The 27,232-nt window shown below is 56.8% G+C and overlaps 3 protein-coding genes across 6 annotated transcripts; 1 reads left to right on the top strand and 2 right to left on the bottom strand.

Moving 5' to 3' along the window:
- Positions 1-970: 970 nt before the first annotated feature.
- Positions 971-10,824, bottom strand: PRRG3 (proline rich and Gla domain 3). 3 transcript variants are annotated; one of them, XM_027663185.1, is made up of 4 exons: positions 10,758-10,823; positions 7,709-7,750; positions 3,752-3,912; positions 971-3,233 (listed from the first exon to the last, which is right to left on the bottom strand). In XM_027663185.1, exons 2-4 carry the CDS (start codon positions 7,713-7,715, stop codon positions 2,694-2,696), a joined length of 708 nt encoding a protein of 235 aa, XP_027518986.1. In that variant the 5' UTR covers positions 7,716-7,750; positions 10,758-10,823; the 3' UTR covers positions 971-2,693. The 3 variants fall into 3 exon arrangements, 2 of the variants coding, with proteins under 2 accessions (XP_027518986.1, XP_027518987.1); XM_027663186.1 differs by lacking the exon at positions 10,758-10,823 and adding an exon at positions 8,747-10,593; XR_003530865.1 differs by lacking the exons at positions 971-3,233; positions 3,752-3,912 and adding exons at positions 5,558-6,041; positions 6,939-7,118 and having other exon boundaries at positions 10,758-10,824.
- Positions 10,825-11,084: 260 nt separating this feature from the next.
- Positions 11,085-14,511, bottom strand: RIPPLY1 (ripply transcriptional repressor 1). Of its 2 annotated transcripts, XM_027663192.1 has the most exons (5): positions 14,007-14,511; positions 12,373-12,673; positions 12,036-12,111; positions 11,441-11,511; positions 11,085-11,361 (listed from the first exon to the last, which is right to left on the bottom strand). In XM_027663192.1, the coding sequence occupies exons 2-5, from the start codon at positions 12,516-12,518 to the stop codon at positions 11,136-11,138; spliced, it is 519 nt and encodes a 172-aa protein (XP_027518993.1). In that variant the 5' UTR covers positions 12,519-12,673; positions 14,007-14,511; the 3' UTR covers positions 11,085-11,135. The 2 variants fall into 2 exon arrangements, with proteins under 2 accessions (XP_027518993.1, XP_027518994.1); XM_027663193.1 differs by lacking the exon at positions 14,007-14,511 and having other exon boundaries at positions 12,373-13,268.
- Positions 14,512-15,097: 586 nt separating this feature from the next.
- Positions 15,098-16,502, top strand: CLDN2 (claudin 2). The gene has a single exon (XM_027663187.1). It carries the CDS (start codon positions 15,351-15,353, stop codon positions 16,038-16,040), a length of 690 nt encoding a protein of 229 aa, XP_027518988.1. The 5' UTR covers positions 15,098-15,350; the 3' UTR covers positions 16,041-16,502.
- Positions 16,503-27,232: the final 10,730 nt, after the last annotated feature.

Genomic DNA, 27,232 nt, shown 5'->3' with positions numbered 1-27,232 from the left:
CGCAGCCCCCGCAGCCCCCGCAGCCCCCGCAGCCCCCGCAGCCCCCGGCCCGGAGCCCGGGCTGTGCTGAGCTGTGCCGGAGCTAATCTCGGCCTCTCCGCGGCGATAAAATGATCCGTTTGGGATTAAAGACAGTTTTAAACACTTCTGAATGGGGACAGGGTCCAAGACCTGACCGTAAAATCTAGGTTTGAAAGGACTTAAAATAAATCCCCCGCTGCCCTAGTCTTGCTATTTAAAGGGGATTATCTAAGGGGTTTAGGAGCACAGAGAGGAACAGCAGGACAACCTGTGCACCTCAGTCCCCTCAAAGACCTTAGGAAAACCCTCTGCACCTCACCTGCCCACTGGTCAGGGCTCATAGGACACCCTCCAGCTCTCACTCAGAAGTGCACACATGCCCAGGGAAGTCCAAGGCTCTGGCTGGATGCGTTGGATTCATTCCCAGCCCCACAGCAGCACACATTTCTTCTCCAGAGACCCTCCCATCCTCCCTGGGGACTGTCCTGTGCTGCAGTAGAGGGTATTGGTGTCATCCATCATCCCACAGCTGCCACAGCCACCTTACAGAGCTGAGCCCCAGCACCCCCCAGGATGGAAATCCAGCTGTGCCCAGTGAGACATTCCTCCTGTGCTGGGGGAGAAGGAAGGGGGGATGTTTGGAGTGATGGCATTTTGTCTTCCCAAGTCACCACCACTACGTGTGACGGAGTCCTGATGTCCTGGGATGGCCGAGCACCTGCCTGCCCATGGGAAGTGGTGAATGAATTCCTTCTTCTGCCTTCCTTGCATGCAGAGCTTTACTCATGAAACCGTCTTTATTCCAACCCACGAGTATTCTCACTTTTACTGTTCTGATTCTCTCCCCCATCCCACCAAGGGGGGACTGTGTGGATGTGTGGGGCTGAGTTGGCAGTTGGATTTAAACCACGACACCCTCTGTGGGAAAAAGCCACCCTGTGCCGTTAAGACAGTGAGGGTTTTTTAATAAATACCTTTTTTTTTTTTTTTTTTTTGCACAGAAATATACCAAGTTTTACAGAGTACAAACTGCAGGGATAATGACTGAGCATCAAAGACAGAGGATGCAGAGAGCCCTGCTGTCTCCCTCCGGTCTTTTCCAGGCTCTGGTCTCCCCATAACCTTGATTTGCTAAGGCTGGGGAGGGGACAGACAAGGTGCCAGCATGTCCTGCCCCAGGAAAGCCATGCTGGGCAAGTCTCAGCTCTGGGCTGAGGGCACCTGCTGCGAGAGCATCACTGGGACCGAGCAGGATGCAGGCCACCTATGGATGGACAATAGCCTTTTGGTGCTGGTGGAGAGACTGGTGCTGGGGTGAACACCGAGTGGTGGCAGTGCTGGAAGTTTCTGGGGAGTTGGTGAGCACAACCCCCATTTTAATCCATCAGACATGACTGGGAAAGGACAGCCCCGTTGTTTGGACCCCAAAGGCAGCTGCCCAGGAAAAAGGGATACTCTGGTCCCACAGCAAAGCACCCAGCTCTGCCTTGCCCTGGCTCCACAATCACCCAGGCAGGGCTTGGCCCTGCTCCCGCCTGGCATGGCCAGGTTGAGGCATGGCCTTATGGCTCCCACCCCTGTCAGCAAGCCCCCCATCCACAGCCCTGGCCACCGAGCACTCTGCCCACCAGAGGAGCCAGGAGAGTGGGGCCTCATATTCCCCTTTACCTGATCTGGAGGAGAAAGAACCCCAAAGAGAGGGGTCAGGCAGGGTTGATTGGGGTAGGGAGAGGGGAGGTTTGGCCTGTCCACAGGCTCCCTGTGCCAGAATCCCACCTCTGGGGCAGACACCAGGCAGGCCACGCTCCAGGAGAGAGGAGCATCCTCACCACTTAATGCCATGGGACCATGTTTGGCTTGGGATCAGAGATGACCCTCTTGGCCAGCTCTGCCACAGCCAGACCTTCAGCTGCCCAGCAACCCAGAGGGGGAAAGCAGAGAGCATCAGGAAAAGACTCTGCTGCTCCAAAGCCACTTACCTCAGGTACAAGATCACCGTGAGCCTTTCCCTCTTTTCAAAGGGATCTAGAACACCTTCCTTACTGCTCCTCCCTGATCTCCACACAGCAAATATTGCTACAGGCACCAGAGTATGGACTGGGCTCCCCACTCCCACTTGGCAACAAATCCACAGAGGGGAAGAACCATCTCCCCAAACACAGAGCGTGGACACCAACTGTGAGGATGGACAGAAGTTTGCCACACCAATCCTGCATCCCCAACTCCTAATCAGAGCCCCGAGCAGAACAGGGCCCAGTGGGGACATGGGCGAGGCTGGGCAGCAGCCCAGGGAGGCAGCGAGGCTGTTCTAATCATGGGAAATGTTATGTCTACTCGAGGGGGAAGTGAAGGAATCAAATGCACCATGGGGAGACCCCCGCGTTGAGCCAGGAACAAGCTGCTGCTCGGCTCTGGCTGCTACAGCACTTACGTGAGTGGGGAGTGAGGGGCACGAGGTGGCTGGCTGGCTCCAGAGCCACCCCCACAGCCCGGCCTCACCCCACCTGGGGACAGCTATTTTTGGTTAGGAGGGTAAGGCTATTGTGTGATGGCACCAGCTTGTACAGGTGAGACGGGGGCCCGACGGACACCGGGAGGGGTCCCAGGCACGGCGAAGGGAGGGCGGGTGGGTGGATGTGAGTGTGTGAAGAGGCAGGAGGGAGGCAGACCCGCTATTTGCCCGTGGCAGGGGCAGTGGCCACGATCTCTTCGTACTTGGGCGGCGGGTCATTGTAGGAGACGCTGGTCTCCTCCCCACTGCTGCTCTCCGGGTGGCCCGTCACCTCCTCGTAGGAAGGCGGGGGGGTGGCACTGGACAGTCTGGAGAGGATGGAGACCGAGTGCTCTGGCGGGCAGAGGGTGTTGTCTTGCTGGGGGGGGGTGCCCCCAGCTCTGCCGTCTCCAGCCCCCCGGTTGCTGGCTTCCCGCTGGTACTGGGTTTCCCCCTGGCTCTGGGAGCGCTCCCGGTACACCATGACCCTGGGCAGGCTGCGTCCCGTCCGGCTGGCCAGGTAACGGTTCTGGGCGTAGGAAGGGCGGTGGCGGGTGGCCTTTTGAAGCTGGCACCTCCAGATGATGAAGAGGGCGATGACTATCAGAAGGGCCACGCCCAGCAGGGGCACCACCACATACATGGCGTCAGAGCGCTCCGTGCTGTGCCCAGGGTCCTTGACAGAGTAGACGGAGTTGGTGTAGCCCTTCCAAAACTCCATCTGTGGCGGGAGCAGAGAAACAACCATCATGTGCTGCAGGTGGGAGAAGCACGCCCTGAGCACCACCAGCAGTAATCACTGCCTTCCCCAGGCCCACAAAAGGGGCAGCTTTTCGGATGTCCCCCACCACTTTCACTTGAGTTGCTGTAGGAACCAACAAAGGTGGTCACGGGAACATCCCTCAACAGTGGCCAATAGCCCCCACACCAAGCAGGGAGAAATTTAGCTCACACCAACCCCAGGCTGGAGAGTCAGGGACAACAGCACAGATTTCCCAGGTGCCATGGGAGTGCCAGCTTGACCTGCAGCTGTGGGCAGGGTGTCCTGGCACAACCAAGGCAGTGGCCTGGGAAGGGAAAGCCATGCTGGAAACTGAGGCCACAGCATGCTGCCTGCAGACAGAAGAGGACAAAGGGAACAGGAGAGGCTGTTCCCCCTGTGCTTTCCCTCTCTGTCTCCAGCTTGCTGAAGTGTGAGCCCTCACACATCCACTGGGGAGCAGGGCAGGACAAACTCACCGTCTTCTCCTTGTTCTCAAACACCTCCTTGACCTCCTCATAGCTGCAGACCTCCTCGATGCACTCCCGCTCGATGGTGCCCTGACGGATCTCCTCCAGGAAGCCATTGGCTCTGGGAAAGCGTTTCAGGACCGAGTGGGCATTCCTGGCCCCCAAGAACACTGCAACACACAAGGCAGAGACATGCTGAGCAGGGACAACCCCATACCTGGCCTCTGCCCAGCCAGGCTTTCCCATCTGGCTTCCTGGTGCTACAGGCATTCCCAACACCAAAAGCCCGGGGCTACAAATCAGGTGGCACAGCAGAGTGCCCACTGTGGGAGAGCACACCCAGAGGGGCACAAGGCTCTTGGGGTCTGCCCAGAGATGTATGGCACCAGGAGCCCTTCCACCAGGGCTGAGGTGCTAGAGACTTTGGAAGCAGCAGCTGCAGCCACACAGGGCAACTGAAGAAGAGACAGAAGGTTCCAAAAATACTTGTTTTCAACCTCCTGCCCGTGATGAACTTCACCTTTCTGCCTCTTTGCTGCAAGGGAGACCCTGCAGGGCTGGGCTGGAGAGCCAGGGCTCTGGCACGAGAGGGACTCACAGCACACAGTTCACTGCACGACAGCCTGCTGGGAGCTGCTGGCCCTGCTGCCAGCTGCTGAGGGGTCATGCAGGCTCAGGTGGCTTCAAGGACCCTGCTCAGGTCCTAGAGAAACCACTGTGTCTTCTCCCAGGCCAACAAGAGCAAACATCCCCAACATACAGGGACAGCACAGGGGGTCATGACTCAGGTACTGAGGAGGGCCTGAACAACCTCTCCTCTCATCACATTCTCATCCCTACTGTGTCTTGGTGCAGAGGCCTCACAAACCTTCCTCTGCTCCCAAAGCCTGGGAGACTCCTCAGGTGTTCCCACAGAGCATGCAGTCGGGAAGCCAGAGTGAGCAGGAAGAGCACCTTCCTGCCTGCCAGAGAGACATCAAGGCCTCTCCCCACATATTCTGCAGGAAGGAGACCCCCATGGGGCACAGGAGGCAGGCACCTACCAGGACCTGCAGCAGCACAGGAGGCAAACAAGCTGTTGCCCAGAAAGCAGAAACTTCACACAAAACATGATCCTCCCAGGATCCAAACATCCCATGCACACATTTCAGGAGTGAGTGTTTCCACAATGCAGCTCAACACACTCAGCTGTAGGCTGACTCCATCTCTTCCCACCACGCCACAAAATCATGCTGCTTCCCTTGAGGAAGATGAATTGGTTCAGCTGGCTGATCCACAGGAACATATTTACCTCCTTCACCCTCAGGCTTAGTCTTCCATTGGATCAACAAGGTGAACCAATTCACAGAGCAGCAGCACCAAAGATGCAGGAAAAGGAGGCAGGGGGACACACCAAGTCTCCCATGTGACCAGCTTGGTGCTAACACAGAAATACTCCTTTAACAAGGATCTCAGTGAAGATCAAACACAACAGTCAGTGGAAAGCTACCAACTTCTTTCCTTAGGAGCCTTTTGCCAGGGAGAAAGGCAGGTTTCCTTCTGCTTCACCTTCCACATATCCTGCTCCTAAAACAATACAGCAAGGTGTTTGTGAGAGTATTTGTAAATATCAACAGGGATGAGATCATGGTGTGAGAGGCAACTACTGCTGTGCTACACCATCCTGGGCTTGGAGGCACTGTGCTCCTTTTGTGCTGTGTAGGTGCATTTTCCCCTCGTGATTTATTAATGCCTTGCTTCAGTGAGAGAGTTTGCAGAAGGCTGAACCACTGAGGTGTGAATGAAGAGCAGCATGAATGATGTGAGTCACAGATCTTCCCTCAGAATCAACTTTATTATGCAAACCTTTTTTTTTTTGTTTTTGTTTTTTTACAAGGAAAACCGAAAAAGCATTTTCAAGAGGCACAGAAGGCATCTCACAGAAGGGCAGGCAGGGATCAGCTTGCCTTGGCTTTCACAGCTGAGGAGGGTTATCCTGGCTGGAGAGAGAGCAGGCTGTCAGGCCGACCTCCTCTTGAGCCTTTCCAGAAGAAGATGAAATTTTACAGAGACAGCACCCATTCTGCAAATGTCCCATCCTTTGCTGGAGAAGTCTGGCCTCACCTCCTTTGCCTCCCACCTTGATCAGGCTGCGGTGTGAACTCTCCCCTCCTCAGCACTTGAGCCTGAGACTCTTTCCAACTTCCTCAGCACACGTTGGAGCAACAAGCTTGGCTGCAGATCTCACTGTCAGGGCTTTCCATCCCTGCAGACACCGGTCACTTGACCCCTTCCCTGCTTTGCTGTGCTGAACTGGCCACTATGGTGGGAAATAAAAACAGACACACAGGCAGGCAGGTATCATGAGCAGTGTCCCAACTCTAAGCATGCTGTGACAGAGGGGTGTGTCTCTCCCCACATGCAATTTCCTACAAATGGCAGGAGAGCAGAAACTAAGTCACTGCTCCCTGTTACATGGAAAGTGCAAAGAGCTCCCACATGCCTGGGGACCGGAGCAGGAAAACCACACAGGCCTTCAGGAAACAAGAGCCTCTCATCCCCAACCTGGATCCCCAACTGACATGAAGAGCAGACAGTAGAGCAGGTCCTGTCCCCAAGCCCCAGGGCTGAGGGGACTTCCCAAGGCCCAGCAGCCTCAGCACTGACCCCCTGTGCCTCTCCAAGTCTCCCCACACCAGCTGGAGAACCGGTGCTCGGGAAAGATCAGAGTTTTAGGCGGGGGAAGCAGGACTGAGGGCTGGGTTCACCTCATCCCTGCTGGTTTTCCTGGGCTGCTGATGGCCCCTGGTGGACACCAGCCCACATCTCAGCTGCCTGGGACCCCCCAGGGTTGCTTCTCTGGAGAAGGACACAGCTGTGCCTGCAGAGGGACAGACAGGGCTGCTCACTGCTGCACAGCGTGTGATGGGGAACAGGCTCATCACCACATCCCCCTCCTGCACGTCAGGGTCACCATGAAGGGGTGACTTGGCAGGGGACACTGCCACCACAGGGGACATCTTCCACAACCAGGAAATGCTGGTAAGCCAGCCCCTGAGCTCTGGGAGGGAGAAAAGGCAGCAGTGCAGGAAGGCAGGGACCCGGCTGGGCACCCTCCTCATTAATTAGAGATTAAAGCAGCCTTTTAAAAACACTGCCTGAAGATCTCTGCTCCCTCCCCCACTCAGCACAGCACACATAATGAAAGAAGGCATACCTGTCATCCCTGGGGTCCTCCTCCTCCTCCTCAGCATGGACACTGCCTCCACCTTCACCGCTGGCTCCGGCGACACGCCGAGCAAATCCTGAGATCCCAGACAGATCTCTGTGTCTCTCCACTCACTACTGCCATGCTCCTTGAGCTCCCAGCACACGCTGCAAGCAGCCTCTGCACAGGCTGCCCAGGAGAGCGAGGAGGGAGGGTTGAGCCCGGCTCTGAACAGCCCACACGCCATCCTCCACCCTGCACCCTCGCCAGCCTCAGCCCCGCCGTCCAGGCACTCCTCTGGGGGTGCCACGTCCACAGGAACACAGAGCCCCAGTGCCACCAGCACGCAGGCCCCAGGGCAGTGTGGCCCCCTGGGTGGGCACTGGTGGGGTGGCAGCTCTGCTGTCGGGAGGTGCCAGAGCAGGCCAGCAGCCCCTGCGGAGGGGCCGCTCAGCCCACAGAGCCTCGGGGAGGCCCGTCCTGCACAGCAAGCACCACACACAGAAAGAAATGCTGTGGCCTCTGGGTAGTCCCAGAGAGGTCAGACCTTCAGCACCTCCTCTCGACTCCCACCTTGCAGAGGGGAGAGAGAAGCACAAGTCAGGCCGGACCTCAGACCTCATCCAGGGGTAACAGCTGATGGCATCAGCTCCCCATAGAGGATAACACCCCCCAAAAAAGCATAGGCACACCCCCTCCCGTGAGAGATGGCTGCCAAACCTCCCCTTCTCCTCTCCAGCACCACTGCCACCTCTCCATCTTGCCTGGGGAGCACTTACTTGCCATGCTGCCTCACTCGGCCACGGGGGGCTCCTGCCTACCTGCAGGGAAGAAAACAGGACAGTCAATGACAGATTAAATCACACCCTAAAGCCCAAGACCTCCATCACCCAGAGTCAGATTCATGCAGAAAGCAGGGTGCTGACTGGTGGACAGATCCCAGCTAAGCAGTGCCCCTGCAGAGAGCCAAGGACTCCAGCTGCCTCCCCACTCACTGCATGGCTGGAGGGGCTCAGGGACCCTCAGCTCCTGGAGTGCTGGGAGCCCAGGGAGGACCAGGGCCCAGCCCACTGGCCCTGCCCAAGCAGCCCAGTGCAAAGTAGGAAGGGAAAAACTGGATGAAGGAGAGACAACACTTCTCATCAGCAGACACAATAACCTGCTGTGTCAGAAGCTGTTGGGAACAGCCTGGTGCTCGTCCCTTCCACAAGAGATTGATGGATACAGGTGAAGCAGTCATCCTGTTTTAGAGCAATGTCACAGCCATGCCAGTTCTCACTCCTGAAACTCCTACCCACAATCTGCAATAAATGGGGCCACACAGTTTGCTCCACTGCCATAAAGCTGACTACACAGCAGGAAAGAAAAGGACATACATCTCCTAAAGGTTGTTGGGCCTTTGTAAGGGCAGCAGCAAGAGTGACAGAGCTCCCTGCACACCCTGGACAGCAGCTCTCCAGCTGAAAAAGCACCTTTTTTGCTTAAAGAGCAAAACTATAGTAAACAAAACCCCACAAGAGTGAAGCAAAGCCCTGCAGAAGGAGAGGATACTCCTCTCTGCCTGCAGGAGGAGTGTCATCTACTTGTTTTTCATGCTTTGCCTTCTCCCTGTGCTCAATTCCCCACGGATCAGACAACCCTGGGCTAACTCTCACTTTGTGTGACATCTTGCTGTGGCAAAGCCACCACTCTGTCAGGAGACAGAGGGACAGGACTCCCAGCTCCTACAGTGATCTATTGTGGATGATGGAGCAAATACAGTTAGAAACAGCAGGAACTAAACCACATGCTGGTCTCAGGTCCAGGACTTCAGACACTCAGCTATTCCAAAAGCCCCTGGGTCTGCTCAGCAGGAGTGAGGCCAGGGACAGCACAGAGCCATCCACGGGGTCAGCAGGGCTGGAAACACAGCTCTCCTCCCACATAAAAATCAGGCACCCAGACACACAGAAGGGCTGGTGCCACACACCATCACAGCAGGCAGCACCACACATCACAACAGCCACCTTCCAGTAAATGGAGCACCTCTCTCTGCCAGCATCAGGTTCCCCGTGGTTTCCAAGGTTCCTACACCGTAAGTGGCAAGAGGGCAAGCAAGCCTGGACCTGTCTCCAGAGGGAGAAAGCAGCTTCCTCCCAAGAGTTTGCAAAGCTCAGATTGCAAACCTCAGTCTGGAGTTGAAGCAAGAATGAGGGAAAGCAGGAGAGCATCATGACTGCACAGGAGGGGTCTGCTGCCTCCTATGCCCCCAGCCCAGCCCTGCTTCTCTGAGCCCTCCTGGAGGATGTGAGAGGCCCCCAGATTCATGCATTCTCCCACTGCCCTCCAGATCCATGAATTCCCCCACAGACCCCTGGATCCATGCACTCCCTGGCAGGATGTGTCAGCTCTGAGCAGGGACCACCTGACCCGCTTTTATTGCCATCAGTTTTTAAAAAGAGACCCAGATCCCCAGGATAAAAGAAGGGACAGCACAGAGAACTTGCCACAGTTCCCACACAAGCACTCGTTGTCATGGGCATTCCCCCTCTTTGATGGACAGGAGGACAGAGACACAGAAATGAGGATATTCAAGACCAGATCTGTCGGGATCCCCAGCTCCATAACCCACATCATTCATCAAGCAACAAATTTAACGTCATTTCATTTAATTTACAGTCTTTCAGGTTTTTTCCAAGCATCTGTGTCAACACTCCCAGCGTCAGAGCTCAGGGGTGGTTTATTCCAAGTGCAAACAATAAAGGCAGGTCCACACAAGCCCAGAAGCACGAGCGACGCTGGTGAGAAGGGCACACGTCCCAGACACTTATTTTTATTTCCACGTGCAAATTCCTTAACCACCTCCCCCGGCTCCTGCGAGCAGGAAAAGCTGGAGCACCACACACGCTGACGCCAAGGGGAGCAGCATCCCTCCCGCCCCCACACAGCCACGCAGGCTGAGAGAAGCCTGAAGCCGGAGGCTGACCCAGCAGACGCCCACCCATTCGCGGTCCCCCCCTCCGGCTTCCCATCCTCTATAAATACCCCATCGATAGGAGGTTGCCAAGGCAACCGTGAGGAGGCGCGAGGGATGCAGCCATGGGAGTGAGGATGCTGCAGTCGCACATTTGTGTCTCCTCCAGGCTCCCCCATCTCCGCCCCCGCTCCCGTCACCGACGCCAGAGGAGGAAATCGTGCCGGGAAAACACGGTGCAACGCGTGGTGCCGACCCCCGAGCGGGCCTGGGGGGTCCACACTGGGGGATGGCATCTCCTCGACAGGCTGGGAGGGCACAGGTCCGGGGCAGGGGGACCCACAGCCCCCCGTGCCGCGCCGCGCAGGGAGGATGCTGACTCTGCCGGCATCACGTAGCCGCGGTACCAGCGGCTCAGCAGGATCCAGCACTGGGGGTTTTCCGTGCCAGGATCCACTATGAGAAGAGGCTACACCAGACAGGGACCGTGGGATCCCCACGGGAAGCCTCGTCCTCCCAAAACAGCCTCCAGACCCCACCGCGCTCCCCGCGCCGGCTGCCCCGGCAGCCTCCGCCCCGGCCCCTCCGTGCCCAAACCCAGCTCCAAATTACTCCCACCGCCCTCGGCTTCCAGAGCCGCCCCACGGCGGGTACCCCCAGCTCACCTGTCACCCCACAACAGGGACCCCCAGCTCACCTGTCCCCCCGCTTCCCGGCCCCCCGCCGGCCCCCGCCCCCCCACACCCCCCCGCCCCACCGACACGTCTCCCCGCGGCTCTGCCGCTCTGCTCTTCCCCGGGCGCCCAGAGACCCCTGGCCAGCCTCAGCCCGTTCCCTGCCGCCCCATCCCCGGTGCCCCCCGGCCCCGCCGGTACCTCATGGCGGCCCCGCGCGCGCCGCAGCCGCTCCCTCCCGCCGGCGGGCAGGGAGGGGAGAGGAGGCCCCGCCCCCGACACGCCCCTCACCGCCCCTCGGCCAATCGCGCCCCGCCTCCCTCCTGCAATAGGAGCGCGAGGCTGGCAGTGGGCGGGGCCACGCGCTTCTGCCCCGCCCGGCTCGTACCGACAGCCAATGAGAGCGCGCTGCGGCTGCCGAGCGGTGCCGCGGTGGCTGCTGGGAGTTGTAGTCCCACGCCGTTGCGCGGTCCCCACACAGCCCAGGGCGCGGCCCCGGGGGCGGGCGGAGAGCCCCGGGCGGGGTCTGTGCCCGCTCCGCTCGCAGCAGGGTCCGCCTGCCTCTCTCTGCCTGCCGTCTCACAACGGCTTGTCGGGGCCGGCGCTGCCAGCCTGCGGCAAGAGACCCGCTGTCACATCCCCTGCCTCCTCCTCCTCCTCCTCTTCTTCTTCTTCCTCCTCCTCCTCCTCCTCGCTGCCCGAGTCCTCGTAAAAGCAGAGGGTGGCCTGCACCGGGAAGTTCTCCAGCAGCTTCTCCCCGACGCCGTACAGGTGGTCAAAGGCCTTGGACTTGGGCCAGAGGAGCCTGTGCGGGAAGAGCCGGGGTGAGCCCCCCGCCCGCCGCCGGCCCCACGCCCCCCGGGGCACCGTGCCGGGGCTCCTACCTGACCGGGTGCCTGAAGAAAGACAGCGCTTTGTCGGGGCCGCCATCCCTCACTGCGTCCCGAGTCTGAGCCTGAGGAGACACAGCCGGGTGGTCTCTGTCCGGGGGCTCCTGCTCCCCCCCTACCCAGCTGGCACCAGGGGCTGCGCTCTCCCCCCACCCCGCAGACCCGCAGTTTCCCCCTGAGCTGGGGCGCTCACATCCCCGGAAAAGGAAGCTGGTATCTCCCTCCCCCCGCCCCGAGGCAGGCTTTGTGCCAGGGTAATCTCCCCCCCGTGCTCAGGAGCTCGTGCCCAGGCATCCCGCTAACCCCCTGAGGAATGCCCGCCCGGGCTGCAAACAGCCGGTCCTTTCAGGCTGCTGAGGGGGTTGTGCTGGCCGTGGCCCCCCGGGGGATCAGCCTGTCCCTGCCCCGGCGTGGGGCACCGGGGTGATGCACCAGGGGAGGTGGGCACGGTAACACCACGATGCAACAGTGCTGGCGGCGAGGGACTCTGGGGGAAAGGACTCCAGGGAGAGAGGCTGGATTTCTGCCTAACAGGGACCCCAAACTGTGGGACACGGGGACAGACACAGTAGGGAAGTGTCAAACTCACAGGGTCCGTCTGCTCCCGCCGCCTCCCGGGTCCCTCCTGGGCTCGGGGCAGCCACGGTCTCCAGAGAGGAAGGGGTCTGGGTGAGACAGCAGGTTCAGCGCGACAGCCGCCCACCCTGGCCCGCTCCCCTTTGCCTTGCCCCTCCCACCACAACCCCCGAGTCTCCCACCCACCCGATTAGCCCCTGCCCGGGGGCCAGCACCCTCTGTCCCACCCGTGGCCGCTGCGATCAGAGGGGTCCCCACCAGCGCAGCCTTCACCCGAACCCAGCTGCAGCCTTCCCCACCCACCCTCCATGCACTCCCGGCCTCCCTGCTCCCCCCGGGCAGCGCAGTACCTTCCCCCTTGCTCCAGCCCCAGAGCTGGGCAAGCAGTGGCCACAGGCACCCGGAGCCCGTGGGGAGGCAGGCAACAGGCAGGAGCTTGCATGGTGGCAGGCGACACTGTCCCTTCTGACGCTGCAGACCCTCGGTGAGGACACATTTATAGCCCTGCCTCGGCGGTGACTCACAAATTCTTTGGGGCAGGGGAGCAAAGGACTTGGGGGTGTGGGGACAGCAGTCCCTGCGGTGTGAAATTTGTCCCAGTTGTGTAAACAGAGGGCTGGGGGGGGGCTGGGGGCGGAGGGGCTTCGATCTCTGGCGGAAAAGCAAAACACACAAGGGAAAAGTTAGACACCATTCGTGAGAAAATCCCCAGGGGGGGAACAGGGGAGGGCAGAGACAATTAACAAGGATGATTAAGTGTTCTTTGTAGCCATTTACATAAGGGAGGGGGAAGGGATGGAGAGCGTTGGGGCAGCATGATGGGCATGAGATGGGGACAGTGCAATGGGCATGGGATGGGACTGCATGGTGGGCATGCCATGGGGACAATGTGGGGGGCTTGTGATGGGGACAGTAAAACGGGCATGATGAGGACAGTGGGATGGGCTGCACTGGAGGCAAGCACAGAGCAACCAGAAGGCAAGTGATGAGATAATCAGGGGAGGACAGGGAGGGAAGACAGGTGGCAGGGCTGGACCCCAGGCAGAGGCAGGGCAGTGGTCTTGCTCAGGCATCCATGGCCCATTGTCCCAAGGAGCTGCCAGGTCCCATTTCCCCATGCTGGGGAAAGCACACACTTGCCTGTTCTTCCTGCCCTCTCCTTCAGCATTTTGAGACCACACTGGGAGGTACAGAAAAACTTCTTGATACGAGGGTGCAAGGCTGATGCCCCCCAGCACTGCCCCCCATCCCCTCCCTGCCCACTGCTCCTGCCCAAGCACTCAAGGCAAAGTGCCACTGACAGACAGGTCACCTCCTGCTCCCGGGAGTGTTTCGGTTTGGGACAAGGAAAGAAAATAGCAAATGGTCCCCACTGTAGCTCTGCTATCAGCATCCAAACACCCCTGTCCAAACGCCGGCCGGACCCTGCTCGGCTCTGAGCACAATTTGTCACCAGGGGCCCTCCCTGCCCCTCTCCATCTGTGGCAGCCGGTGAGCAGGAGGGGGCACGGGGCCAGCACAGCCCTCATTACCTTCTCCATTTGCTCCTCATTTGGGCCAGTAGTCTTACAACAACAAACCCCGCGGAGGACAAGCAGGGCCAGGCAGAGTGAACCAACAGCCCAGGCTTACTCTGAGGCATGTGGAGTTGAACCTGCTGGTGTTTCACTGCCCCTCCAACCCCACACAGGCAGCCCAGTCTAGAGTGGGTACACAGATGGTGGCACACAGTCACCTGCCAGCCACTAAGGCTGGCCAGAAGCGTGACAGCAAGCGTCAGTCCCCAACCAATTACTCAAAACCTACCCTGATAATTCACAAACAACAAGCAAAACAAGGCATCCCAGCTCCCCAATCCTTCCCGACGCCAAAAGGGTTTAATTCCGATCTGCAATAAGCCTCTGATCCAGGCGGAGATTTGCAGGTGGATTTTGCAAAGCTGTAGCTAAACAACTCGCAGCCCCTGATCCCCCCGGCTGCTCACCCTGCCCCGACCAGCCGCCTCCAGTCCTGGGTGACCCCCGGCTGCAGCCGCCCTCGGTCCCACACTGCTCCTCCAGCTCCTCCGTAAGTACCGCAGAGCCCCAGCACAGCCCTCCCGGGCCTTTTTGCCAGCACCCTGGGCACCCCAGGCATTTCTTTTCCAGCAACACCCCTGGGACGGCATGAGAGGGCTTGGTTAGTGCACAGGAGAGGAGGCAGAAAGTTGGGAAACTTTGGTGCCAAGCATTTGAGGTGGCGGGGGGGGGACGGGGAGCAGAGCGGAGGCCCTGGGGGGTGGCAGCACGCTCAGCCAGGAGCGTTCCCGGGGTGACACGGAGGCCACTGGCCACGGTGGTGCCAGGGCGGTGTGGGCTCAGTCCGGTTTCGCAAGGCACCGAAGGAGGAGGAATTCTGAAACAAAGCAGAGGGAAAACAAACCAGCTTGCTCCGCCACCTCTGCCAACCCCCACACCCGCGTGCTGGGCTGTGGGCAGGAGGTGGCACAGGCAGAAAAAACCCAGCATGAGCTGTACCCCGTTGTGCTCACCCCTCCGTGGGACAGGTCACCCTGCTCAGCTGGGGTGCTTCCTGGAAGCATCCCCAAGGCAATGGCAGCCTGCTTTGCCACGATGTGATTCTGCCCTCCGTGGACCTCCAGGCTGTCCCGGGGGTGCAGGTGTCACTGTCATAAGCATCCCTCTCCATCATTGTCCCCAGTAGCATGGAAAGGCTGTCATCCATGGTTCAACCTCAGATGGGCACATCCCATTGTCCCAGTGGAGCCTCAGCAGCTTGGGGTGGGTTGTGGGTGACTGCAGATGCCTTGGGTGAGCCCCTGCAGATGGGGAGGAGGTGCCATCCCTCTTCCTCTGCTGGGAAAGCCTCAGGGTCACCACCTTAAGTCCCAAATAACAGTGTTTGGCTTCCTCGGCTTGGGACATCACAGGAGACAAGGGACCTCCAGGAAGAGTGTGGGCACTTTCCCCCCACCAGCAGCTGGCTCTCCATCCCTGCCCATGGCGTCAGTGCAGGGGAGGGCTTTGGCGTCCTTCCTGGGCAGCGCTGCTCTGCCTCTGAAGCCTGGCTGGGGAGATAGCGGAGGTGAAAGGGCGCTTGGCGCTCCTCCACGGGCTTGGGTCAATCGTTAATCTGTGAGGGATTGCTCTCCACTCCTGCAGGTAACTCCCTGCAGCTCCCACCCTGCACAAAACCAGCAGCCCCGGGAGCGGGGTGGAGCTGCAGCGCTGCGAGCGGAGCTCCTCGCAGGGCCATGGGAACGTGAGCACACAGGAGGGAACGGGGCGAGAAGCCGCGAGCCCTGGGTAGGTGACAGCCGGCCCCCACCATGGTGTCCATGGGGCTGCAGCTGCTGGGCTACACCGTGGCCTTCCTGGGCTACATCGGCACGCTGACGGCCACGCTGCTGCCCAGCTGGAAGACCAGCTCCTACATCGGCTCCAGCATCGTGACAGCCGTGAGCTTCACCAAGGGGCTGTGGATGGAGTGCGCCACGTACAGCACGGGCATCACCCAGTGTGACATCTACAGCTCCCTGCTCAACCTGCCTGCCGACATCCAGGCGGCCCAAGCCCTGATGGTGAGCTCCTGCGCCGTGTCCTCCCTCGCCTGCCTCCTCGCCATCCTGGGCATGAGGTGCACTGTCTTCAATCAGGGCTCGCCGGGCAAGGACCGGGTGGCAGTGGCGGGCGGCGCGGTCTTCATCCTCGGGGGGCTGCTCTGCTTCATCCCGCTGGTGTGGAACATCCACGTGGTGCTGCGGGATTTCCGCAACCCCGTGCTCCCCGACAGCATGAAGTTCGAGCTCGGGGAGGCTCTTTACCTGGGCATCATCTCCTCCCTCCTCTCCCTCGTCGGTGGCTTCATCCTCTGCACCTCCTGCCCTGCCCGGGACCCAGCAGCCACCTACACCTACCAGCCTCAGCTGCTGGTGAGCAAGAGCCCCCAGCCCTCTGTCAGCCAGGTGCAGAAGCCCAAGAGTGAGGTCAACTCCTACAACCTGACGGGATATGTGTAGCGGCTGCAGGTGGGATCCAGGCTGGCACCTCTCCCGGCTCCCCAGAGCGCCTGGGCTGGCACCGAGGGAGCGCGGTAAGAGGAGAGGACACGGCGGCATCACCCGTGCTCAGCCCTCTCACGTGCTGGGAGGGGGTCGACCCTGCTCTCTCCCTGGGGATCCCGAGAGCCTTGTGACTGCTTGGAGATCCCAGCTGGTGGCTTCTGTTTTTGAAGGACCCTGAATCTGGCTTCTGTTTCCTGCTCCATGCTGCCAGCCCGCAGGCAGCCCCTGGCACAGCAGGACCCCAGCCTGCAGCCCCAATGAACCTATCTGTATGGGAGGGGTGGGCTTGTGGCCCCAGGGACCAGCCCCCTGGCCGTGGAGGCATCACAGCAGGGTCAAGGGCATCACGGAGTCGCTGCTGGGGGGGTTGAGTGCTGGTTGCAAACAGATGTCGCAATAAATTTGTCTTTCTAGCCAGACTGTATCTGAGCTTTCCTCTGGCACGGAGGGGCCCTGGCAGCTCCCCCAGCAGGGTGGACTCTGCGGGCTATGCTCACCCACCTGGAGCTTCTGGCTCTTGCTCTGGCCTGCCTCCCCCCACCCCACACCTCGTGGATTTGCCCCCCAGGAACCCGGGCAAGTGGGAGCACTGTTGGGAGGGAAGAGGGTCACTCCCCTGCACAGTCTGTCCCTGGGCACCGTGCTGACAGGTTGCCATGTGCCACTGCTGTGAGGGTGCCAGCAGGGGCAAGCAGAGCTCCCTAAGGGCTAATGGCAGGCAACACCTTCCCCCCACCCCTCCCCTCTTCCTGCTCCTAAGAGTGCAGGTGTCACTGGGACTGGGGTGCCCACAGGGGGATTCCCTGCCCCTGGAAACACATGGCACATCGAAGTCCACAGGAGGTGGGGAGAGCCCTGGCATTCCCGCATCTCCATCCCAGGATGAAGATAAGCACTGCCACCCAGGCAGTCGTGGTCCCAAGCACCAGAAGCAGCTGCTCGCCATGGTGGAGGCTGAGCACCCCAACATAGCTGCAGAGGGGTCTCACAGGCAGGTCCTGAGCCCTGAGGTCCTTCCAGGGGCTGTTTTTGGAGGGAAAATGCCACCAGTGAGACATCAGAAAGCTGCAAAGGATGGGCAGGCAGGAGCCAAGGCTGCTCCACACAACCCTTTTTTTGGCAGTGGTGGGACAACACTGTGTAGCTGCAGCCCTGCACAGGAGCAGCAGCATAACAGGTCACACAGGCTGCCAGTGGCACTGGGGGATGCTGGGCACATGCCAGGGCATGGCAGGAGGAGAGGAGGTGCAGGAAGCCCAGCCCTACAGCCCACCAAGGACCAAGTACATTTTAACATATCTGATGTTCCCCTGCCAGATGCAAGAGAATCTCCTGCTCTGCCATGGCACAGAAGGGACCCCCTTGCCCTAGCTCCCTGTCCTCCAGGGACAAGTTTTACTCTACCTACTGACCTCTCATAAAGCAATTTAGATTAGGTCCCAGAGAGGAAGGGACCATGTTCCCCATGGAAACGTCACCACTGTTACCCTTGCACCAGTGAAATCATGTTTGCTGTGGGGTTAGCACACTCCTGATAACAGGGGGTCACGCTTTCTCCCCTCCCCAGTGAGCAAGGAGCCACACAGGGACCCAATGATGCTCACTAGAGGGGACCAGGCTGGATCTCAAGGCAAAGGCCAGTCACCCCATTTCCATTACCGAGGGTTATTTATTGCTGCCCTGGGGAAAAGAGAGCCCTGGGGCATGCAAGGGGCTTAACCTGCCAGCTGCAGCCCCCCCAGGAGATGCTGCAAGTTCTAAGGGTCCTTCATCCATAAATGTTTTGTTTCTGGGCAGCTCATGCAGGGAGGAGGCAAGAAAATATTTGATATGAGGGGTCACACTTTGAGGAGGAGGAATTCCTGGGCACTGTGTCCTTGGCCCTCGCCTCCCACCCCAGTCTGGCGATGTCTGCAGGGAGAGGCCGCGCTAATTAAACAAAGGGGCATTTGAAATGCTCAGTTCATAGTTTGATTGGTGGTGGGCTTTATTAACATTTCAATTCAAGCAGCAGAAGGGAAGATTTCTGTTTTCAAAGGAGTTGCACAGCTTTCCCTGAAGGAGAAAGGCACAGGCAAAGGCAGGCAGAGCTCAGAGCTCAGGTACAGAAACACCCATGGTTTGGACAGTGCAGGGCAATGGGCCCCAATGTCCCCAACAGCCCCTCAGGCTTCTTTCTCAACTGTGCAATGCCAGACCCCTGTTCCATGGGTGCAGCGTGCCAGCTCCAGCTGTGGCACAGCAGGAGAGGAGCTGAAGAGCTCCTCACACTGAAACTGGGATGAGCCTTTCCCCAGGTCCCCGTGCTGCCGGCCCCGCCGAGGGGGAGCCCCTGCATTAAGCATGGGTGGGCTCAGGGAGAGGAACGTCTCTCCCCTCTGGCTTTCCTGGCCTTCAACGTGAATGCACTCAAAGATGTGAACCTTGGCTACAGGGCAAGGCAGGTTGACAAGAATTTTCCACTTATTTAAGCAGCAGGAGTGGAGGATGGGGAAGGGAAGGGGAGGACGAGGCATGCACGGATGCAGTGGCAGTGGTTATCTCTGCCTCACGCAATAGTCACGTTCCCCATTATCGATAAATCAGGTCCTTGAGGGCACACTGGATGTGGCCCAGCCCAGGGCCAGAGAGGACAGGAGCCCAGGCTGCCCCGGGAACCAGCTCCGAGCCAGGCAGCACAGCACAGAGCCAGTCCCTCAGATTGCCTCTCGCCCCTCACCAGCTCAGTGGGAAAAGCTGAGGGTGCTCCAGGATTTCCTGCAGGAAAGCCACAGAGGAGTACAGACCACCTCGGGACACAGGCAGGATGCAAGGGGAAGGGGCAGCCAGGGGGAAAGTTGGGGTAGGAAGAGGGCTGGATGGGGAAGGGCTGTGCCAAGACCCCGGGCTGGAGCCCTCCCCTTGTAGGATGGTGCAGTGGAGTGGGGAGCCCTGCAGCCCCTCACCAGAGGCCAGGCTGCAGTGACTAATCCCCTGTCATAAGGAAGCGAGTCCTTCTCCTCTCTTCTTCTCGCTCTGGATGATGCCCTGGATGGAGAAAGGGGGCAATAAAATACTCATGTGCCCTTATCTTCAAAAGCAATTGGAGGCACTATAAATGCCCTCCAATTCTAGGTCAGGGCCTACGACCTCATCAGCTGGTCATGAGGAACATGTAAAAAGTCACAACTCCTGAAGAGGGAACGACACAGCCCATCACCAATCCCTTGCCCACCAGGCACTCCCCCAGAGCACCCCTGGCCCAGCAGAGCCTGGCCATTGCCCTGTGCAAATGGAGCCTCTTCTCATGCAGAGCACTGGGAAGGGATGCCCACGGCTGGAAGGGCACAGGTTTGTTCCAGACCCACCAGGATCACACATCTCCTGCCTCCCTGGAGCCCTCCAGGCAAACAGAGCACAGCTCCCTCTGGCACCCCCAACTTGCTTCTTGTTTCTGTCTGGCACAGCTGACCTGAAGCAGCAACAAAGAATCTGTGCAAGTCCTCTGGGGAGTATCAGGCCAGGTGCTGGGAGAGCCTATCTCTGCCCACAGCCCCCAGGAATTGCTCAGATAGGAGAGACGGGAGGGGGAAGAAAATTCAGGCCAAGTTCCTGATGGGCCAAGGCACCTGGAAAGGGCTTGCACATTCCTCCACCCTGTCCCCAGCTGCAGCACACTCCCAGCTGCCTCCCACGCCATGCCAGAGCCTCCTGGTCCTTCAGCAAGCCAGGGCTGGTGTGGGAAACTGCCCATGGCCTTACAGCAGCCTTTTCAGGAGCAGCAGAGGATGCACTATGGAAAGGGGCTGCTTCAAACCCCGAATCCCAGGCTGGGCTCAAGTCACGCACCAGTGGGAATGGGAGATGCACTCCCTGCCCCAGCTGTGCCCCAGCTGTGCCCCAGGCCCTACCTGATATCCCTGCTGATGGTCACACTCCAGCCCGAAAAACAGCCTCACAGTTTCACCTCAGGGCACCTGCGATGCTCAGCTGGCAATTTTACCTCCAAAGGCTTCCTGCCCTCTTGAATCCATGGGATGGCCCCGTCTGGAGTCGGAGCAGGCAGCACACTGCCATGAGACTGTCAGTGCCTGGCTCTTCTGGTCTTAATGGGAGACGTTGCAATGGAGGTGAGGGGTGCTGAGGAACGAGCTCCTCTTTGGAAAACACCTTCAGTCAGAGGAAAAGCTGGTGCACAAGCTCATGGTTTTTCACAGCCTCCTGGAAGACACCTGTTTAAAGGAGTGTGAAAGGATCTTTTGGTCTTTAAAGGAAGATATGAGGGAAACAAGGCGGAATGAACTCCATGGCAGTGCAGAGGACAGAGGCCCTTGGGTGCACCAAAGGAGATTGCTGGAAAGCAACTTCCTCTTTGAACAGCAGCTCAGAAATCTGCCAGAAGGGTTATAAAAGGTGTTTATCTCAGAAAACCTGATAGCCATAAAGAGGACATGGAGGTTTGATCTTCCAGGCATTATATTAACATCACACTCAGATTGTTCCATAATTTGAATCTAAGCTCTACTGCAGGAGCTTCCAGTTAGTGATCTTAGCAAACCTCAAGTACATGCAATGTAGAAGTAAGAGCAGGCTTTGTAGTAGAACCTACACCAATTCAGCGAGCAAAATAAGCTTTATGAGCAAGACACGCTTTCATAATTATATAAACATAAGCTCTTCCAGGGGTTTTACAGAAGTACTGGTGAAAACAGACTCCATCTCAAGCTAAGATCTGCCTTGAAGAACTGGCCTAGAGAAGTGCAGAGAAATTGTCCTGCACCCTCGGCAGCTCCAGAGCCAACTGAGGGTTACACAGCACCACGCTGGACAGAAGAGAGGAAGACCAGAGGATCTCAAACACCTTTACATGGGACAAATGTTGCTGCAACCTCAGCAACCAGTCTACAGAGTCACCTCAAGAAATCCAATCTGCCAGCCTGTCATCTCCATGCTTCAGGTACACTGGGAGGCACCAAGATTTTGGCAGATGCTAACCTAGGGTAATACCTAGAAGACACTCAGACCCCAAACACACCTGAGCTCCTCCAAGCTCTCTGCTGAGCACCAGGAATCTGGAAGAAACAAGTCACCCACTAAGCAGAGAAATCAGGGGGCTTGACCAGCTCTGGGGTTGCCTCTTAGCTCAGGATTTCAGGGTGTGCTTTGATGAAGCTTTTCCCACACAGGCAAACTAATCTTTCCTCAAGGCAGGTGCCTTTTTTCACAGAACTTGCAACACCCTGTATTTCTGGGATGTCCAGCCTGCTAAAAAAGGCTGAAAGCAGGACAAGACCTACGTCACAAATAGCGTGACTGCCTTGAACTCACTTTCCAAGAAAAGCTATCTCTCTAGGTTTCTCAGGTCACTGGAGCAAAGTCCCACACCACCAGCACTACCTGGCAGGTGCTCCTAAGTTTGCTCCAAGAGATGCATTTTCATTACCCAAAGTTTTAGCCCTTTCCTTTGAGGAGGTGGACACAATTCCAGCCTTTAGTACTTCTCAAGGAGTAGAAAAGCCCAGGGAGTCTGCAGGCATTACAGAGCTAAAGGCAGGCTGGGTCCTCAGCCATCATGCTCCTGTGCCATTTGAGCTATTCCAGCACACTTTTACAGGGATGAAGGCTGGGCTCCTTGCCTTTAGTTTTCCCCCAGCTGCCGCAGAAGCCAGGCACACATCTCACAAAGCCCGGGGAGCCTCTGATTCCCCCCATGACTGGATGCCTTCTTATCAGCCCTCTGCTCTTCCCAAACACCCTTTGTTTTCGTGGTGTTTCCAGACTGTGAACTGGCAGGGTGTTTCACCCCAGGCCTGGCTGCTGGCCAGTGCAAGGCTGCTCACTCCACCTCCGTGCAGGCACAGACTGCCCGGGGGAGGCGGCAGGGGAGAGACTTGGGGGCAAAAACAATCCACTCCTTGTTTTCAAAGCAAGGAAAGCAGGCGCTTTGAGACCAGGGACATCCTCGGCAAGGGAAGGACCCCTCTGCTGCAAAGCAAAGCCCCTGGAAGGGGAAAGTGGCTCCAAGCACAAAGCTCCCCCAGCCCAGCCCAGGGGGCTGCCAGGAGCCTGCTAACACACATTAAATATCCACCTCCCCAGGCAGACCTGTCCCTGTAGCTGACACCCCAGGGCCTGCTCACCAACAAGGGTCTTGCTGTGAGTTGTGGCCTCCTTCCCAAAGCTGAAACATCCCATCTCCCAGATGAGCTGGAGTGATTAGGGCCCCACGTAAGTCCCACAGGCTAATTTGTGCCTTGTAATTCTGCAACTGAAAATAGGTAAGTTTTACCACACAGGTCACAGGCAGATGCAGCTAATCCACCCAACTTCAGTATTGAGTAAAAGCCTCATGGGCAATAAAAAGAAACAACCAGAGCAAAACACAGTGTAAAGGCAGCCCAGTCTTATGTGAAGAGACAAGTTTATCCTCAGCTGTCCCTGAGTGCAGCTGCCCTTTCCCATGGGAGATCTTTGCAAAGTAGAGAGAGGCTGCCCACAAAATGCAGGGCTAAAGCTTCCAGCTCGCCAGCGGAATGAAGAGAACCACGCTGCCTTTGGCAGCATGAGCTGAGGGGAAACACAGTGTTCTTCTTCCCTGGCTCCTTGCACCACTGCCTGCTCCTGCACACCCTTCACACAATGCTGGGACCAAGGGCAGGACAGGCTGGGTTCCCCACCAAGTCTTGCCAGGGCTGCTGGCTACAGCCCCAGGACTTCGTGGGGCACAGCATGGTACTGGCAGGGTGGACACAGAGAGCTCTGGGAGGAGAAAGCTTTGCCAAACAGCCTTATCTCTGAAGATGCTTTTCTGACCTCCTCACCTGCTATAAGTGTTTATCTCCACTACACAACTTAATCCCCCCAGACTACTCTGGCAGCAACCTTCTGGCACGGGCACTGTTGAGAGAGCTTGGAAAGATGCAGGAGAGAAGTGCCAGGTTTCGAAACCAGGTACTCTGATACCAGCTTATCTAAGGAAAATTAATAGCTGCAGTTTGCCAAGCTACATCCATTTAGTAAATGCTCCATCACAGAACTGCTTTATGTTATTTCCTCACACTGAGGAAAACAAATCAGCACAAGAAATGCCAAAAGACCCCTGTATTGCTGTAAGGAGCATGTATTTTTGTCTTGCTGGTGATGTCAGACACAGAGAGGTGAGAATATGAAGGCTGCTAGCTGTTCACAGGCTGTTGAATGCTTCCATAGGTTCTTGGATCTGTGCTGATGGATGCTTGCATCAAAGCTGCCCTTTGCTCACACCTCCTTATTCAGCAAAGCCCCTTCCTGTCACTAACATCTGAGCATCTGTTTTCTGTACATCACTGCGCTGGGTTTGGCTGGGGCAGAGTTAATTTTCTTCACAGTGGCTGGTATGGGGCTGGGTTTTGGCTTTGTGCTGGAAACAGGGCGGATAACCCAGGGGTGTTTTAGTTCTCACTGAGCAGGGCTTACCCAAAGCCAAGCCCTTTTCTGCTCTTCACCCCACCCCACCAGTGAGGGGGCTGCGGGGGTACAAGGAGCTGGGAGGGGACACAGCCAGGACAGCTGACCCCAACTGACCCAAGGGATACCCAAGACATACAGGATCATGTTCAGGATATGGAGCTGGGGGAGAGGGAAGGGGAGGCATTTGGAGTGATGGTGTTTGTCTTCAAGTCTCTGCTACACCTTGGAGGCCTTCTTTTCTGGGAATGGCTGAGCACCTGCCTGCCCATGGGAAGCAGTGGGTGAATTCCTGGCTTTGCTTTGCTTGCATGCACAGCTTTTGCTTTACTTATTAAACTGTCTTTATCTCTACCCACAAGTTTTCTCACTCTTACTTTTCCAATTCTCTCTTCCATCCCACCAGGGTGGGGAGAGAGTGAGGGGCCGTGTGGGGCTGAGTTGCCAGGGTTAAACCATGACAATCACACAAATATATTCTCCTTTCTCTGGGTGGCAGGAATAAACCAGGAAGAGCTCTGAGTTGTACAGGCTGTGCCACAGCTCCCTCATGGAGACAGGTTCTAGCTCAAGGGCTCTGCACATGCCATGAAAAACATTAGTGTTATCTGTGAATAACCTAAAAAAGTAAGGTAAAGTATACTAGGGATAAAGTTCAGAAACCAGAGCTAGTTAGAATAGATAACTAGCTATTATAGTTACTGCTAGAATAGCTATATTATAGCTATAACTAGCTAGAATAGCTAAGTAGAATAGCTAATAGGGAATAAACAAGGTGCAAAGAGGAGGAGGAGCAGCAGCTAAGATTACTGGCTCAACACATATGTGCTGTGAAAAACATTGAGACCAAGTCTGAAGGAGGTGTGGACATTTCCTGCTTTAGAAGCAGCTTTGGAGGAGAAAATAAAGGTCTATCTCTTCACCCACCCAGGGTAGATGCTTCAAAGGATGACTGGCTTTTGGGATAAAACTTCCTAGAATGATCAGAAGCATGGCTGCTCCCCGAGATCATTGGCTATTTTGTACTTCAGAAATCATATCTCATGCAACCATAAAAACTAATGCAAGCATATAGGAATAAAGGAAAACTTCATCTCACTGTGATATCCTGGCGCAGATTCAATCTCTTCAACAGCTCTATTGAAAACTAAATAAGGTGGGGGTGTAGGCCTCTGGTTTGAGGACCAGCTGGAGAGACGTCGAAAGCAAAAAACCAAACATGAATGAAAACCATGAATGGAGGGAGGTAAGGGAGCTGCCTTCAAGCTCAACACCTGCAGCACTGGCCTGAAAACACACTAAACCACACAATCTGAAAATGTCAAGAGAGGTCACAGAAACGGCTCTGAGATCTAGAAACATGAGCTGAAAACGAAACAGGATTCAACCAGGCCGGACATCAGAAATGGCAGACACAGAGACAGCACCTACAGACTGCAGAAAAAAACGCAGCTGTAGAGACACATCCTTTCTACCTCCACCAGCAACCGTGAAAGTCACTTCTGCAGTAACATGTGCAAGTGCAGCCCTGGCAGAAATGACGTGGCAAAGTCCTCACCACGCGGGATGGGGCACTCTCTGTTCACATCACCGCGTTGCTCAACTCTGACTCTCAGGCAATATATTCTACACGTGTTTGGTGATACCACCTAAGCCACTAGTTTCTGTCCCATGGTCTTGTGCCTTTCCAGGTAAAATGAGGTGTTTGAGTCAAAGGAGCAATGCTGTGCTGGCCACCCACACACCTTCTCCTCCATGCCCATGACCTGGAAGAGGAAATGTGCTTCAGGAAGGACAGGGAACATGTGACTGTAAGGGCAGGTTCTCCCTGACTCCTTTGAGCAAGTCATTTTTTACCTGTGAGAAATCAGTTTTGACTCAAGATGCTTCTGAGTTGGAAATAAGTCCAGGCTTGAAAAACGTTGAACTACTTGCACTTGTCCTTAGCTTCTTCCCATGAACCACATACTGCAGGCAGCACAGGGAGTTGCAGCATCCTTTGAGTGTAACTGCTCCCCTTTTCATGTCTGGCTGCTCTCAAAGCCCTCGTCTTCCTCCAAACCCCCCCTCAGCATTTTCTAGGTTAAAAGGAGAGTCATTCTGCTGGCTAAACAGAAGTCTAAGAAAATTAACCTAAAGGCAGAGCTGTCAGGCAGGACAGCACCTGCTGGAAGGAGCTGGGCTCAGCCAGGCTAACCCAGAGCCCTGCAGCAGATCTCACTGCAAGCCCCGGCGTCACCACACCACGGGCCGTTCCCATAGCTACACAGGAAGATAAATTGAGTTCAAGGGACCTCATGTCACTACATTATTTAACAAACAGACAGACACACTCAAGAGGAAAACACAGGCAGGGACCCAGTTTAGCTGCTGCGTGGGCTGATCAGACCAATGGATGCCAGGCTGCCTCACAGAGTGAAAGGGCCCAAATCCCAAACCTCGGCACCACGGCGCTCTAGCCCCAGCCAGGCACTGTGTTAGTCACAAGAAGACTCCAGTTTGGCCACAGAAGAGCCATGCTGGTCCTGCAAGGCAAGAGGAGGGTAAGGAGAGGCCCCTGCCCCACCAGAATGATGACCTAGAGCCTAGGTAAAGAAAGCAGAGCATACCTGACCCATTTGTAACACAATCCAAAGCCTGACTTCAGGAAGGGAAAGGCCAGTCCCTCTGCAAGTCTGTGTTGTGGCCCAGGCCCTCGGACGGATTCCCAGAGTCCTTAAATGGGATGAGGAATGTGGGCACAAGGAAAAACATAGAAAAAAGCAGGGTGTCGGGAAATCATAGGGATGCTGGGAGAGATGAACAGGGTTGGAAGGTAAAGATGTTGATGGAGCTTGTTGGAGGTGCTGTGGAGAGCCTATGTTTGGAAAGAGTAGTTCAGCATGGCAGCAGTGAAGAGAAACAAGAGGAGTCTGAGCCAAGGCAGGGAAAACAGGAGGAACAGGAGGTGTTTGGCCCCACCATCATGATGAGAGAAGCATCTTTGAGAATAAGTGCCCTGAGCCAGGGAGGGGTGAGCAGGACTGTTCTTATCACACAGTGTTTTCAAAGCTGGTGTAACCCAGCGCCTTTCTCCTTCCCCAAGATCCAGCAAGGAGGAGCAGAAGGTCACCCAGATCGGGTGCAGAGGGCACAGAGAGAGGGATGCCAAGGTCCACTGGCCTGTTCTCAGGAGAACCCAGCAGCCTCACTGCAGACCCTTCCCTGGCAGGCAGCAGGGACGTGTGGGACACAGCCAGGCCAGCAGTGCCACCGTGTGGGAGCAGGTCACTTCGTTCTCTCAGGACATGGGCAGCAAGGCTTTCTCGAGGGGCAAAGAGCAGTTGGAAATACATGACCAAATAAAAAAAAAAGAAACAAATAAATCGTGTCTCAAACTCCCCCTTCCCATCCCCAAACTTAATGAGAATGTGAGACTTATCCAGAGACATTCCCTCAGCCAGAAACCTGCTTCCTTGCTGGAAGCTAAAAGACTGTGTTGTCTTTCAAGTGCTTGTCAATAATGCCCAGAAAAATAACCCTCCATCATTTTACCAGGCGCTGAAGTGAGACTGACAGGCCTGTAATTACCAGGGTCTTCCTTCCTACCCTCCTTGCAAACTGGGACATTTTCCAGCCTCCAGTCATGTGGAACTCCAGACTCCCAAGACTTGAAAAATAATAGAGAGAGGTCCCGTGATGACATCAGCCAGCTTTTTCAGTACCCTGGGATGAATCCCATC

The sequence above is a fragment of the Corapipo altera genome, unplaced genomic scaffold (assembly GCF_003945725.1).
Source record: "Corapipo altera isolate COAL_440 unplaced genomic scaffold, ASM394572v1 107b, whole genome shotgun sequence".
Classification (NCBI taxonomy): Eukaryota; Metazoa; Chordata; class Aves; order Passeriformes; family Pipridae; genus Corapipo; species Corapipo altera.
This window is presented reverse-complemented; position numbering and strand designations above follow the sequence as displayed.

Excerpts from the sequence above, each read along its gene's own strand:
- PRRG3 (XM_027663185.1), bottom strand. Across the intron at positions 3,234-3,751 it reads TTGAGAACAAGGAGAAGACG|ATGGAGTTTTGGAAGGGCTA; the intron begins GTGAGTTTGTCC and ends CTCCCGCCACAG.
- RIPPLY1 (XM_027663192.1), bottom strand. The coding sequence starts at position 12,518 with ATGTGTCCTCACCGAGGGTCTGCAGCGTCAGAAGGGACAGTGTCGCCT. Across the intron at positions 12,112-12,372 it reads GGGCTGGAGCAAGGGGGAAG|ACCCCTTCCTCTCTGGAGAC; the intron begins GTACTGCGCTGC and ends TGTCTCACCCAG. Across the intron at positions 11,512-12,035 it reads GGCGGGAGCAGACGGACCCT|GCTCAGACTCGGGACGCAGT; the intron begins GTGAGTTTGACA and ends GTGTCTCCTCAG.
- CLDN2 (XM_027663187.1), top strand. The coding sequence starts at position 15,351 with ATGGTGTCCATGGGGCTGCAGCTGCTGGGCTACACCGTGGCCTTCCTG.